The sequence below is a fragment of the Hydra viridissima genome, unplaced genomic scaffold (genome assembly GCF_058129835.1).
Source record: "Hydra viridissima isolate aposymbiotic clone 2 unplaced genomic scaffold, HvirCarnegie_v1 scaffold_8, whole genome shotgun sequence".
In the NCBI taxonomy this organism is placed as follows: Eukaryota; Metazoa; Cnidaria; class Hydrozoa; order Anthoathecata; family Hydridae; genus Hydra; species Hydra viridissima.
The window spans coordinates 16,152,999-16,166,307 of NW_028324307.1; the positions used below are offsets into that span (position 1 = coordinate 16,152,999).

Sequence of the window (13,309 nt, forward strand, 5' to 3'; positions counted from 1 at the left end):
AGTTTTATTGTATAAAAAGATCTCTTAAATAAATTTAGAAATATTCAATAATTAAACCAAAGTCAAATGCTTTGCATCCCAAACAAAAACATCTTGCAGGATGTTTTTGTGTTTGGAATGCAAAGACAAAGTTGTTTATTTCAGATTTTGTTTTGAGTTATGCTATGTACTTATCTGTAGACCAAAGGTAAATGGTATCCTACAACTTATGTGACTAACTTTATTACTTTGCTCATAAATCAGCAATCATTTTCAGTGAGAGTATATACAGTTATCTATATTATAATTATATTAACTGAAAATCACTATAATAACTGTCCTAACAACAATTGAAAATTGAAGTAAAAGAAACGAAGTTAGTAAGAGAGAGAAGTTACTGAGAAAGAGGTCCTTCAAGCTAAGAGTTACTTAGGACCAACAATTACTGTATTGATAAAAAATGACTGATAAAAATCCTCTCTGATTATCAAAGACTAATTTTCAGAACTAATGATACTTTTTTCATCTCTTTCGTTGCAAAAGCTGAAATCTTGAAAGTATTGGTCAAATGGTCTGCTTTAAGCTTTGTAATAAGTAAAAGGTATCAGAAATGTACAAGCTTAGAAGTTTAGCACGTCCGTTTTCAGAGTAAAAACAGTAGCTGATACTAAAAAACAGATCTATCAAAGAATCGACTGATCCGTTACAAAAACTTTTTTTCGCTTCAAGATACGAAATTCAACAACTATACAAAAAACACAACTAGCAGAGCATTTTTTTAGTTAACTTTTTATTTTTCTTTAGATAACAACGGTTTCCACAGCTTTGAAACCAGACCGTTGCATTCCGAAATATGAACTTCACTTTGTTATAAAATTAAGCTTTAAAAAATTTTTTAACAAAGCGACAATAAAAACTATTTAAATTGAATTTTAATTGACGCAACGACAAATGACGATCACACCGTTACAAATGATGGATTGATTATATCATTGAAATTTTTTTGCTACCTTAGCTATCACTAAATTTAATTTTAACCCTTAAATGCATAATTTTTTTAAAAACGTCAGAGAAAATCATAAACATGTATTTTGATATGTATATTCGTTTAAAAAAAGTTTTGAAATGATATTTCAACTTTGATATCTTATTTTATCTTATTTAATTTTTATATTTTGATATTTTAAACTAATTTTAAAAGCGTTGTATATGTGTTAAATAAATATGTTGCATTTCTGGAACACTATGCATTTAAGGGTTAAACCCGTTAAACACGGGCAAATTTAAAGTTGAAAGACATTAGTGAACTTCAGAACCCAATAAAGTTTCGCACAGCCTTAAATTATGAGCGTAATTCCGTTTCAAATTAGATTGTAAGACAAAATTAGCAAAGACCATGGTTTTTACAAAGACGTTTTTTTACGACTTTTAAAGCTAATGTGTTAAAATTATCTGAGAATTTGTGTTGCCATAATCAAATCTGACATGGGCACCAAAAAAAAATTAAAAAATAATGCATTTGATTTTATTTATGGAAAACACAAAAAAAATTTTTTGTTCATAAAATTTAGAATTCAAATCTTTGAGTTTTAACCTATTTAGAGTGTGGCAAGACATTATGGTGATTTTATTTGTGGCAAGGCATTATGGTAATATTTTGAAATTTAATTAACAATTTACAAATACTTTTTAAGAGTATTGATAAATCTGTTACAGATGAAATTGGTTTAGTAGTGTGTTCCTAAGCCACCAGTTAAAGATATGGGACTATATATATTTAGAAGGGTACCAAGGCAGAGAAGTCCGAGGTGCTGATCTTCTTACTTGTTGAAAAATGGAATGAAACGAAACTACTATAAATGGGAAAATGCATGTCAATGCTTCTAAGTTTAAGACTAAAAGATGATCTGATGTTGTAAAAAGATCCTGACAGTTATGGAAAGATTTGACGCATAACAGTTTTGTTACAGTTGTATGTGACAGTTATGGATAGGGCTGAAGCATAACTTCTTCGCTTTCTCTTGGCGAAAAATACATACATACATACATACATACATACATACATACATACATACATACATACATACATACATACATACATACATACATACATACATACATACATACATACATACATACATACATACATACATACATACATACATACATACATACATACATACATACATACATACATACATACATACATACATACATACATACATACATACATACATATATATGTGTGTGTGTGTGTGTGTGTGTATATATATATATATATAGATATATATATATATATATATATATATATATATATATATATATATATATATATATATATATATATATATATATATATATATATATATATATGTATATATGTATGTATATATATATATATGTTTAACTTTTAGAGTAATTGACTTTTAGAATGAATCAGAAGTAATGGTGTGTGTCGAGTACAGATCAAAAATAATGAAGGTGATTGATTTTAGTAGAATTAGTGTGCTAAAACAAATATACCTGTGAAAAGCTAATATTAGTGGACCGCAGGTACCAACTTTATTGAGCGGCTGGGCTTCAGTTATGGCTTAATCTTAAAGCTGTAAAGAATGGACAAATTGTAGACCTAATATGAAAAAGTATTTAAAGGTCATGGGACAGATGCCACTACATCTTTGGAGTTGCCATCACAGCTTCGCGGTTGTTTTAATAGGTAGACATTATTGCAGAGATTTACGTTGCATTGTAAACTATTGTTTCATCGTGTTGAAAACTTTAAACTTCACTTTTATTTTAAAAATTTAAAAAATTTGTTTGGATTTCCAACAAACAGTTTTTATTGAGTACTTTTAACTGTATTTCTATCAAAATAAGTTATATTTGTAAACAACAGCATATTTCCAAAACTTTTTAGGTATAGACACTGATAAAAAAAAAAAAAAATCTAGGAACTAAGTGGCTCATGATAATCTCCATTAGCAACTCGCTATTTCTTATTATAAGATAAAATAAACGCGCAAAGATTTAAGTGCACACTAAACACTAAAGGAAAAGAGTTTTGAAAATAATTCGAGGAGAATTTGGAATAATTCTAGCCACCTCCCACAAGGTATTCATTTGAAGTGAAGTTATAATGCGTAAATACAAACCTCCTCTTGTCTTCCTGAGTAGAATGGGATTTGAACAATAGTAAAAAAGGACACAGAATAGAATTAAATGTCAAAGTAAAGAGCTTTGATACAAACGCCATGAAACCAAAGATCAAATATAAATAATCAATTACTGAAATTGTTGGGATTGTTTCCTTAAAAATAAGTTGTACCTATTAACTCCTTAATTATAAAGCTTTCTATAGGCTTTTTTTTTTTTTTTTTTTTTTTTTTTTTTTTAACATATTCTTTTGTTGTAAGCTTTTCCCACCATCTGTTTACGTAGAAGTGTTGCGAAAAATTTTTAGCTTTGATTTTATTAAACACAGCACTACCTATATAGAATTGAACGGTGACCTTTTGGTTTTTACTTCCTTGCTTTTGGTTCGTTATTTATTACTCGTTGCTATCGAAAAAAAAGTTGTATTCAAAATAGCATATTTAACAATTTTCCGAAAAAAAAAAAATTCGTTAAAATCAATTTTATTTCTTAATTATTAAACCTAAAACTTTACAGATGACAATTAGTTAATAAAACCGTCACGTGTTTAATATCTCCCCCCCCAAACCCCTACCCCTCATCCTACCTTTATAGTAAAGTTTATATTCACCTAAAAAGCGTTGCAGTCAGCTGTCAGCTCTTTTTTTTTTTTTTTTAAATTTTACGAACATATTTAAATGTTGTTTCTTCTTTGTGTTTGTTTCACTCTTGTTACATAAAGTTTGATAACACCCAAGTCCAACCAATTATTTTAAAATTACTCGATTAAACACAAACAAAAAAATAAATAAATACAATAAAACCTTTCCATCATCATTTTTATATGCTCGCTAAGCCTAATTCCGTCTTGATCAACGGTGGACAATAAATTTGTCATGACAACACTGTATCTAACAAAAGACGGGAAAAAGCTGTAAAAAGCTTACTTATTTAATTAGCGTATGACAAGAGATAAGTTGAGATTAACCGCTCTGGTGACATTCGCAAGAATCAAACGAGTATCTGTTTATTAGGAAAGTAAATATAGTTACTTTTAGAGAAATGTCCAACTTTTGTTGTGTTTTTCATCATTGAAAAATATCATAGGTAGGTCCATTAAAATATTTATTCTTGTCATTTTTTGCGTTTATTTCATAAGCGTTTCTATTTCAGCTTTTTAACTCTTATGTTGTTTTTATGTATAACTGCGTTACCTATCAAAAAAATTATAAAAGACCGTTGGAATTATTGTTCCTTCCTTCTTCTCTACTTATGTCCGTTCAGTATAATTGCAATTCTCGTCAGATTTAACAGCGCAGTCAGATGTAGCTTTGCAGCGATATTCATTTAACGTTTTATTAAGGTAAAGAGAAATAAAACCTATTATTAAAAAAATAGAAATAAAATGCTGAACTGAAATTCTTGTGCTGTTGGTGACATGGTGACTATTGACTGTAAATAAATGCTATGCTAAAACTTAAGGAACTATTAGACATTACACTAATGGTAGTAGTAAGCTATACTGGTGGTAGTAATATACCTGTAGATTTAATATTGGGAAAGTTTTTTCCTTAATAAAGTTAACAGTTTTTCTATGACCTGAAAATATACATCAAGCTGCAGATTTATAATCGATTGATTATCGATCGATAATCGATATTTCCTACTAAAGTTATTATTAGATCAACAAATATCTCTCCTTTAAGATTTTTAAATACTGAAAAGTTTTATTGAGAGGTGTGAAAAAAATGGAAACACTTTAGAAAGATCTTTAAAAATCAAAAATTATGTGTTCTAGGTTAAATTTCATTACAGTATGCTATGTGCTTCAGGCTGTCAATTTGTGCAAAAACCTTTTATTTTGTATGTCATCTTGTTAAGGATAATAAAGCACGGATAAAAATGCTTCTTTGGAGCAATAAAAAGACTTCTTGTAATTAATTGTTGTTGTTATTAATTGTGTTGTTACATAAATTTTTAAGAGAACTCATCAAGAAGGAGAGTTATCATGGTGGAGAGCCTTATCGAATCATAGAGAGTTGATATTGATTGTGTGATTTGTATTTTTTGAGTTTTTAAGATTTTTTTAAAAATGTTTTGAAAAAGTTCCCGTTTGAGAGATGAACCAATTTATATACTAAGATCTTCCCACTCGGCTGACGTAAAACTAAAATTGAGCACGAGGGAAAAAGGACGTAAAAAATTCTTATCATTATTTTGTTCCTTTCGCTTCGGCTAAGAACAAAGAGTAATCCGCATATTTCAAAATAATTGACAACAAGTAATACATAATGTTATCACATATCTCAATCATAACTATCTTTAGGTATCATCTCTTACTAATTCAAAGCCAAATATTATTTTAACATTTTTTAAAATTCTTTACTAAAATAGCATTTCAATTTTGACTAGAACCAATGTAAAAAACTGCAACAACCCGCTGCAATAATTAGTGTCTAAATCATGACATAAAGACAGTCGAATGATCAGGTATCACTGATCATCATGATGAAGATAGCGATGACATTAATGATAATTATGGCAATCACACAAACATAGTGAATTTTATGATTAGGATGGCAATCTTAGCTTAATTTGCCATCTTTATTTGAGTAATATACAAGTAAAATATTGTAACTCCTAATTGCATTCGGTTAAAGGATAAAATAAAGTCAGCAAAAATAAAGTATTTTAATTCCAAAATTTATATTTTCTTTTCGCTATTTTCTTTTTCTTGTTTTGCAAGTGGCTTCTTTTTTTAAGCTGACGAAGTTTTAAATGACGTCATCAAGACGATCTGATCATTTATACAAAAAAGAACGAGAAGAAAACAAAGATGTTGAGTCAGCTAGGAGTATTCGACAAAATAAAGAACGCGTAGATCAAGATGAAGTGTCTTCTCAGAGATCACATAGAAAAGAACAAAATTCAATAAAAGGAGGTAGGGAAGAAGAAGATGCATCACCACGTAAGAGGGAGGAAAGACGTGCAAGTGATAACGAAAATGACGAGCCTGTAAGGCGTTTTCGACGAAGAAGAGAAAGAAGTGAAGAGGAAGAAACTACAAATACAAGGAGAAAACAACAAGACTTTGATTGTCAAAACAATGAGTCTGAAAGAGATATTCATTACAAAGATAATCGCACGGATGAAGTAAACTCTATCAGGCAAAAAAAAGAGCAAACTGCAATCGATAATGAAAATAATCAACCCATTAGACGAATTCGACAAAGAAGAGAACTTCTTGAAGATGAAGAAGGAACTTCAAGATCACAGAGAAAGCAACATGATCTAGATGATAATCAAAACGGTGAGGAAAACATTCTTAGAGAAAAACGAAATGAGGAAGAAGTAACTCCCAGGCGAAGAGTACAAAGAAGAGAACAAGATATAAGTGATAGCGAAAAGGATGAACCCGTTAGACGTATTCGACGTACAAGAGAACGATCCGAAGAAGAAGGCACCACAAGAACACAGAGAAAACAGCATCACGAAGACGAAAACTCCTCTAGGCGAATAGTTCAAAGAAAGGAAGAAGACTTAGACTATGACACAAATGTAGAGCCTGTAAGACGAACTCGACAAAGAAGAGAACTTTCTGGTGATGAAGATACTATTTTATCGAAGGAAAAACAAAACAATTTAAGTGAGATTAACCGCGTCGATCCCGTAAGACGCACTTACGAAGGAAACAAAAAATTGGACAATGAAGAATCAATAGGGTTAAAAAAAAGCAATCATGAACAAATAAATAGTATTTGTCGGAGACAAGATGCAGATTGCCGAGAAGAACCTTCAGATTTGAACACAAAAGATAACCTTTCAGAAAATTTACGGATCAAAAAACTGTCTCCGGATGAAAAAGATGTCGGAATACTACCGAACCAATCTTTATCCAACATCGAACAATCTAAAAACATTTCTGATAATTTTACACGTGAACGTAGCGAAGAAAGTTTTCAGGAGGGGGAAACCCTGAGAATGAAGCCACAAACCAACACAGATGGTAATAAACCACAAATAGACTTACCAACTAAAAACAATGCTATTAGAAGCAAAGAATTGGTTTTTGGAAATGAAAAAAGTGAAAAAGCAAACAATCGAAATGAGAAATTTAAAGGTCTAGAAACTGTTAATGGAAAACAGAAAGAAAAAGACGAAGGTAAAAAGGTTCAAATTGAAACTCCAAAAGTTTTAGATAAAAAAACAACTTGGGAAAACGACTTGAAAAGAAGCAATAAAGAAGGAGGTTTTCTCAAACAGAATAAAAATGCTGTTACCAATAAAAGCATTAAACCCGACGTTAAATCCGACATCAAATCCGATATCAAATCCGACATCAAATCCGACATCAAATCCGACATCAAATCCGACGTTAAATCCAACCAATCTCCATCCAAGATTTTATCTAAAAATGCTTCAATAGAGAACCCAGCAGGTGTGAATCCATCATCTAAAACTTTTCCTTCTACAACCCCGTCATCTGAGATTTCTTCATTAGAGATTTCTTCATCAGAGATTTCTTCATCTTATACTCCTCTGTCTGAAATTCCTTCATCTGAGATTATCTCATCTGAAAACGATAACAGTTATTTAAATGATTTAAAAAGCGACAAAGAAAATAGAGAATTTAACGAAAGTTCTCTAAGTGAAAATCTGGAAGAACCATACAAAAATAAAAGCCCATTAAATGCAAACCAAGGGTATAACCACGAAGATTCAATTAGCAAAGAAAAAATCAATTACAAAACAACAGATAAAGCAGATAATGATCAGATAACTGATGATATTGAACATTACAATAACAAAATAAAGGAATCATTGGCAGCTTTAAAAAGTGCCAACAATTCAAACTTGATTACTGGCTCTCAGTTTATTGATAGTCTCATGGATACTTACCTCAACCAAGACTATCTGCCAGGAACTACAAAAGTAAGATCTCAGAGTAGTTTAAAAGAAAACTTGAGTAATGGTCATTATCTTAAAGAAAGTGTTGAAAAGCGACCTCCTCCAGTAAAAACAAAGCCTAGTGTTGATACAAAAAGTGAAAAAATTATGATAGAGCCACAACAAACTCAGATAGAATGGCCGCCAAAAGAACCACCAAAAGATGTGGGTGCGTATATTGTGGAAAGTTATGGAAAAACAGACCCTTACTCTAAAAAGCTCATCAAAGACATTCAAAGAAGCAAGAGAGAAGAAGAAGAAAAACGGGAAGCTGAGAAAAGAGCTGAAATTATTACAGAAAATACTCAGCCAGTTTCATTTCTCCGATCAACTTACACTTACAAACCATCAAAACCAAAAGCTGGCGTACAGAAACCTGCTCGAAATATTGCCGAGGAAAACTCTTGGATAAAACATGAGAAGAAGCCTGAAGAATTCGATAGTACACCAACTGAACCCGATTGGATGACTCTTGTACGTAACAGAAGGTGGAAATCAACCGTTCGTGCAAGGTTCCCTGGGAAGGCATCTGACAAAATTGACTTTGAAAGACGGTCAACTACGCCAAAAAATTGGAAAAATTTAGCTAAAGATAAGCAAGCGCTACAAGCCTTATCCGAAGTTGTTGGAATCGGAGCCGAAGGTAAGAAGGGTGCTAATTCTAAAAGAGTCGCTTTCTATTTTTTGTAAACTTTTTTATTTTTGCTTTGTGGATACAATTTTATCCTATACAGGTGAGGAGCTGCTCATGAGATTAGCCAACCAACGCACAAAAATGGAAGAAAAACAGCAAGAAATAGATAAACAAGCGCAACAAGAATTGCTAGCGTATGAGGTAGCGAGAGAAAGGCTGGGTAGCGATGCAGCATACAGTTTACAAATGGACAATCCTCTACCAGCCGCACGAATGAAATTGCTTCCCTCATCTACACCCGCCTTCACAGGTAAATTTTGTAATTACAGTTTATGAAAACAACAAAATGTTTCATATACTTTTTTTAGTTTAGTAGCTAAATTAAAACGTTAAGTTCAGCCAATTTTAAACGAGCTCGCAGGTATGATTCCAGGTAATTCATACTTGGTTTTCTCATTTTTTCTTAGATTTATTTTTACATAATTAATAATAATAATAATAATAATAATAATAATAATAATAATAATAATAATAATAATAATAATAATAATAATAATAATAATAATAATAATAATAATAATAATAATAATAATAATAATAATAATAATAATAATAATAATAATAATAATAATAATAATAATAATAATAATAATAATAATAATAATAATAATAATAATAATAATAATAATAATAATAATAATAATAATTCAATTAAAAAAAAGGAAACGGATTCAAACTAAGTGTAGATTTTGATTTGTGTATACAAAAGCCATGCTTTACAAGAAGTTTTATTAATATTGGATTCTAAAATTTGTTTCTAAGTAATAAAAACTTTCCATCATGGAAATCTACCTAATAAAGTTAAAAAAGTAGAATGATTTCATTGTCTATACTAAGTAAGCCTTACCAAAAAATGACTGAATGGTTAAAAAGCTTATTCAAAGTTAAGAGCTCATCTCTGAGACAATATGACGTCAGCTATTAAAAGTCAACTAAAGCTGTTACAAAAGTTGGTTGATAACATTCATTAAAAAAAAAAATTAATCTCTTATTTTTGTATTTATTTTTAAATACAACAATTATTCATTTAAATATAAAGATTTATTATATGTTTTTATATATGTTTGTATATATCCATGTATGTATGTATACACGATTGTATGTATGGTATGTATGTATGTATGTATGTATACACGATTGTATGTATGGTATGTATGTATGTATGTATGTATGTATGTATGTATGTATGTATGTATGTATGTATGTATGTATGTATGTATGTATGTATGTATGTATGTATGTATACACGATTGTATGTATGGTATGTATGTATGTATGTATGTATGTATGTATGTATGTATGTATGTATGTATGTATGTATGTATGTATGTATGTATGTATGTATGTATGTATGTATGTATGTATGTATGTATGTATGTATGTATGTATGTATGTATGTATGTATGTATGTATGTATGTATGTATGTATGTATGTATGTATGTATGTATGTATGTATGTATGTATGTATGTATGTATGTATGTATGTATGTATGTATGTTATGTATGTAACATGTTTATTTTGCAAGCAAATTATTTCAGTAAATTGCAAATAAACTTTTTTTTTTTTTAAGTTTTAGATAATTTTTTTTTAGATCCACAAGAAGTCACAAAAAATATTTTAACAAAAGCTTGTAAAATCCGATTTAAAAACAAGGGAAAAAAAACTCAAAAACAAATTAACCAAACATTTTATAAATAAATTGATGATTAAAATGGGCCCTTTTATAACGACAATGTTAATTATCATAAGTGAGTCTTAGTGAGTCTTCTACTAAGAATAAGTCCTAAGAATATAAAAAAAATGGCACTTTTTTTGTTTGTACCCTTTTTTAATATTAAAAAAAAAAGGCACTTTTTTTGTTTGTGCCCTTTTTTAACATTATTAGGACTTTAATTTTGAGGTTTGCACAAATGCTTTTGTTTACAAAATCAATTTCAAGGTATGACCCAGCAAACATCGAGTGAGATATAAACAAACTTTAACCAAAGTTGTTCTTGAATATATAGTTTGGCGCAAAAATTATTATTATTATTGTTGTTGTTATTATTGTTGTTGTTATTATTATTATTATTATTATTATTATTATTATTATTATTATTATTATTATTATTATTATTATTATTATTATTATTATTATTATTATTATTATTATTATTATTATTATTATTATTATTATTATTATTATTATTATTATTATTATTATTATTATTATTATTATTATTAATTATGTAAAAATAAATCTAAGAAAAAATGAGAAAACCAAAAAAAATAAAATCATACATACCTGGGATGTATTGTTTTAAAATCTGCCATTTTTATTGATTTTTATTTTTACATATTTTTACGTTCTATTCACTTGAATGCCTTGTAGATTTATGCAGCATTGAAAACTTAAAATGTGAAGTTGTAATGCATGCATTAATAACTGTGTTTTAAATACTTTGGCTCTGCATTACTTGCCAAGTGCTAAAGTAGTTTATTTTAAATCAAATTAGATTTTGTCAGATTAAATGTCAATTTGCTTAAAGATGAAATCATCACAAAATTAAGTATTACAGAATGCTGCAATGCACTATAATAATATTATAATAAATAATAGATGTGTGTATGGCATTTCAGTATTTTTAGGTATGATTCGCAGGTAACCAAAAAAAAATTTTTTTTTAGATAGCGTTTTTGGCAGCAGAGAAAGCTTAAACGGTAATAATTATCCATTTACAACATCACAATTGGAGGCAGCTTACCTAACAAACAAACTCCTCAAACTACACCCGGAAGAGTTGAAGAAAATAATATCGTTGGAAAAATCACGTCAAGCCACCCTAAGGTTACATTATATTTAAACATTTTCTGCTGTACCAGCATTCAAACTAGATTATTGCATCAATAAACATCTCTGTAACAGTATGTTTTTGTAGAAATAAAAAAAAAAATGTAAAAAAATCCACCATTAAAATTTTAAAGTTTTAGAAAAAAAAAAAAAATTTTTAAACTCTTCTTTCATTTTATGATGTTTATTTCTAATATTTCTAGATGGCAATTTTCTGCTGATCCTTTTGATTCGGTTCATGATCACCAAAACCTCCCAATTGAAATCGCTCTACTTGCTTCTCAAGAGCCGCGTCTCATGAAAGGTGAATTTCATTTGCAAACATTAACCAAACTTTAATTTAAACGTGGAAATTTTTTAAACTTTTTTTTTTTCTGTATAAAACTTAAAATCAACATATTTTAACCTAGCAATGAAATTGCTGCTTGCTAACGAAAATAAAGATGAATATGGATCTGAGTTTTCTAGCGGACCAAGTTCACGCAATCGAACGCAGTCTGATTGCACTTACATGGCTGATTCTGATGGATATGAGAGTAGCAGTAGTCGAACATCTTCGGTGGCAAGTAGTGCGTCACGTAGTAGGGGTTATAAGAAAAAAGCTCCAGTACCCCCACCAACGAAATCAAGTGATAGCTTAGTTAGTCCTAAATCAAAAGGTTCAGTAACGTCTGATTCACTTTCAAAACGAACGACACGAACGACACGAACATCCTCTAAATATACAGATATCAATGATAATCGAGAAGTTTTACAACATAGTTTTTTAACCGATGAAGAGTTATCAATTAGCGATGAAATAGAAAAAATGCAGCAAACAATGCAATACAGTGGAAAGAATGCTTATGAAGAACTCAGAAATATCAGCAGTACACCGTTACTCGATCAGTCAAAGGGTTTCTTTGACGATATTGCACGTGCGCACATAAAATCGAACGATTTTAGGAACGAAATAAACCAGGACGAAATTGCATCTCGACGCCAGAGTTTTATCGAGCAAGATATTAAGTCAAGCATGGATCCACCCGAAAATGTACCAACAACGCGTCATAAAGTAAAACGAATAAACAGCAACGCACAGTTAAATGCATTGTTTAGGAAGCGTCGCGAAAGGTCTGAATCTGACTGTGAAAATAATTCGAGTGATCAACAGTCAGATGAAAAACCTTCTGAAGAAATGCAAAACTTAGTGAATAATATTACAAATGCTTTTGCCCAATAATTTTAGGTTAGGATACGTTAGGAAGTTGATAATTATGACTTAATTTTTAGCTCTTTATCTGTTTAATTGAAAATTAGTTAGCGTTTGTTCAAAAAGCATCGTAAAAACCAAAATAAAAACTAAATAAATTTGAAAATGATTAATTCGCTTATGGTTAATTGTATTTTAAAATACGGTTTTTTTTACATGTAGTTTATAATATTTGAAACAATTATTTCACGTGACGTGCTCATATTTTCATAGAAAAGTTATCTATAACTTTGTCTCGATTTATCACTTAATGCCAACACACACTAGTATACTGTATAAGTAGCGTGAAAATTCCTTTGTTAAGAATTCGTTTGATTGGTACATGATGCAGAAGAAAAAAAAAAAGTTCCTTTGTTTAAATGAACCAAAAAACGATTGTCATCAGATAACAAAAGAATTGAAAAACACAGGCAACTGAATGAGTATGTTGGCTGAACAGGAAATTGTCTGAAATACGATATTGATTTGCGTCT

The 13,309-nt window shown here is 29.6% G+C and overlaps 1 protein-coding gene across 1 annotated transcript; it reads left to right on the forward strand.

Annotated features, from left to right (window-relative positions):
• The first annotated feature begins 4,054 nt into the window (after positions 1-4,054).
• On the forward strand, positions 4,055-13,064 carry LOC145195372 (uncharacterized). The gene is made up of 6 exons (XM_080073202.2): positions 4,055-4,218; positions 5,875-8,701; positions 8,793-9,002; positions 11,422-11,581; positions 11,788-11,888; positions 11,995-13,064. The coding sequence occupies exons 2-6, from the start codon at positions 5,890-5,892 to the stop codon at positions 12,804-12,806; spliced, it is 4,095 nt and encodes a 1,364-aa protein (XP_079929328.2). The 5' UTR covers positions 4,055-4,218; positions 5,875-5,889; the 3' UTR covers positions 12,807-13,064.
• The last annotated feature ends 245 nt before the right edge of the window (positions 13,065-13,309 follow it).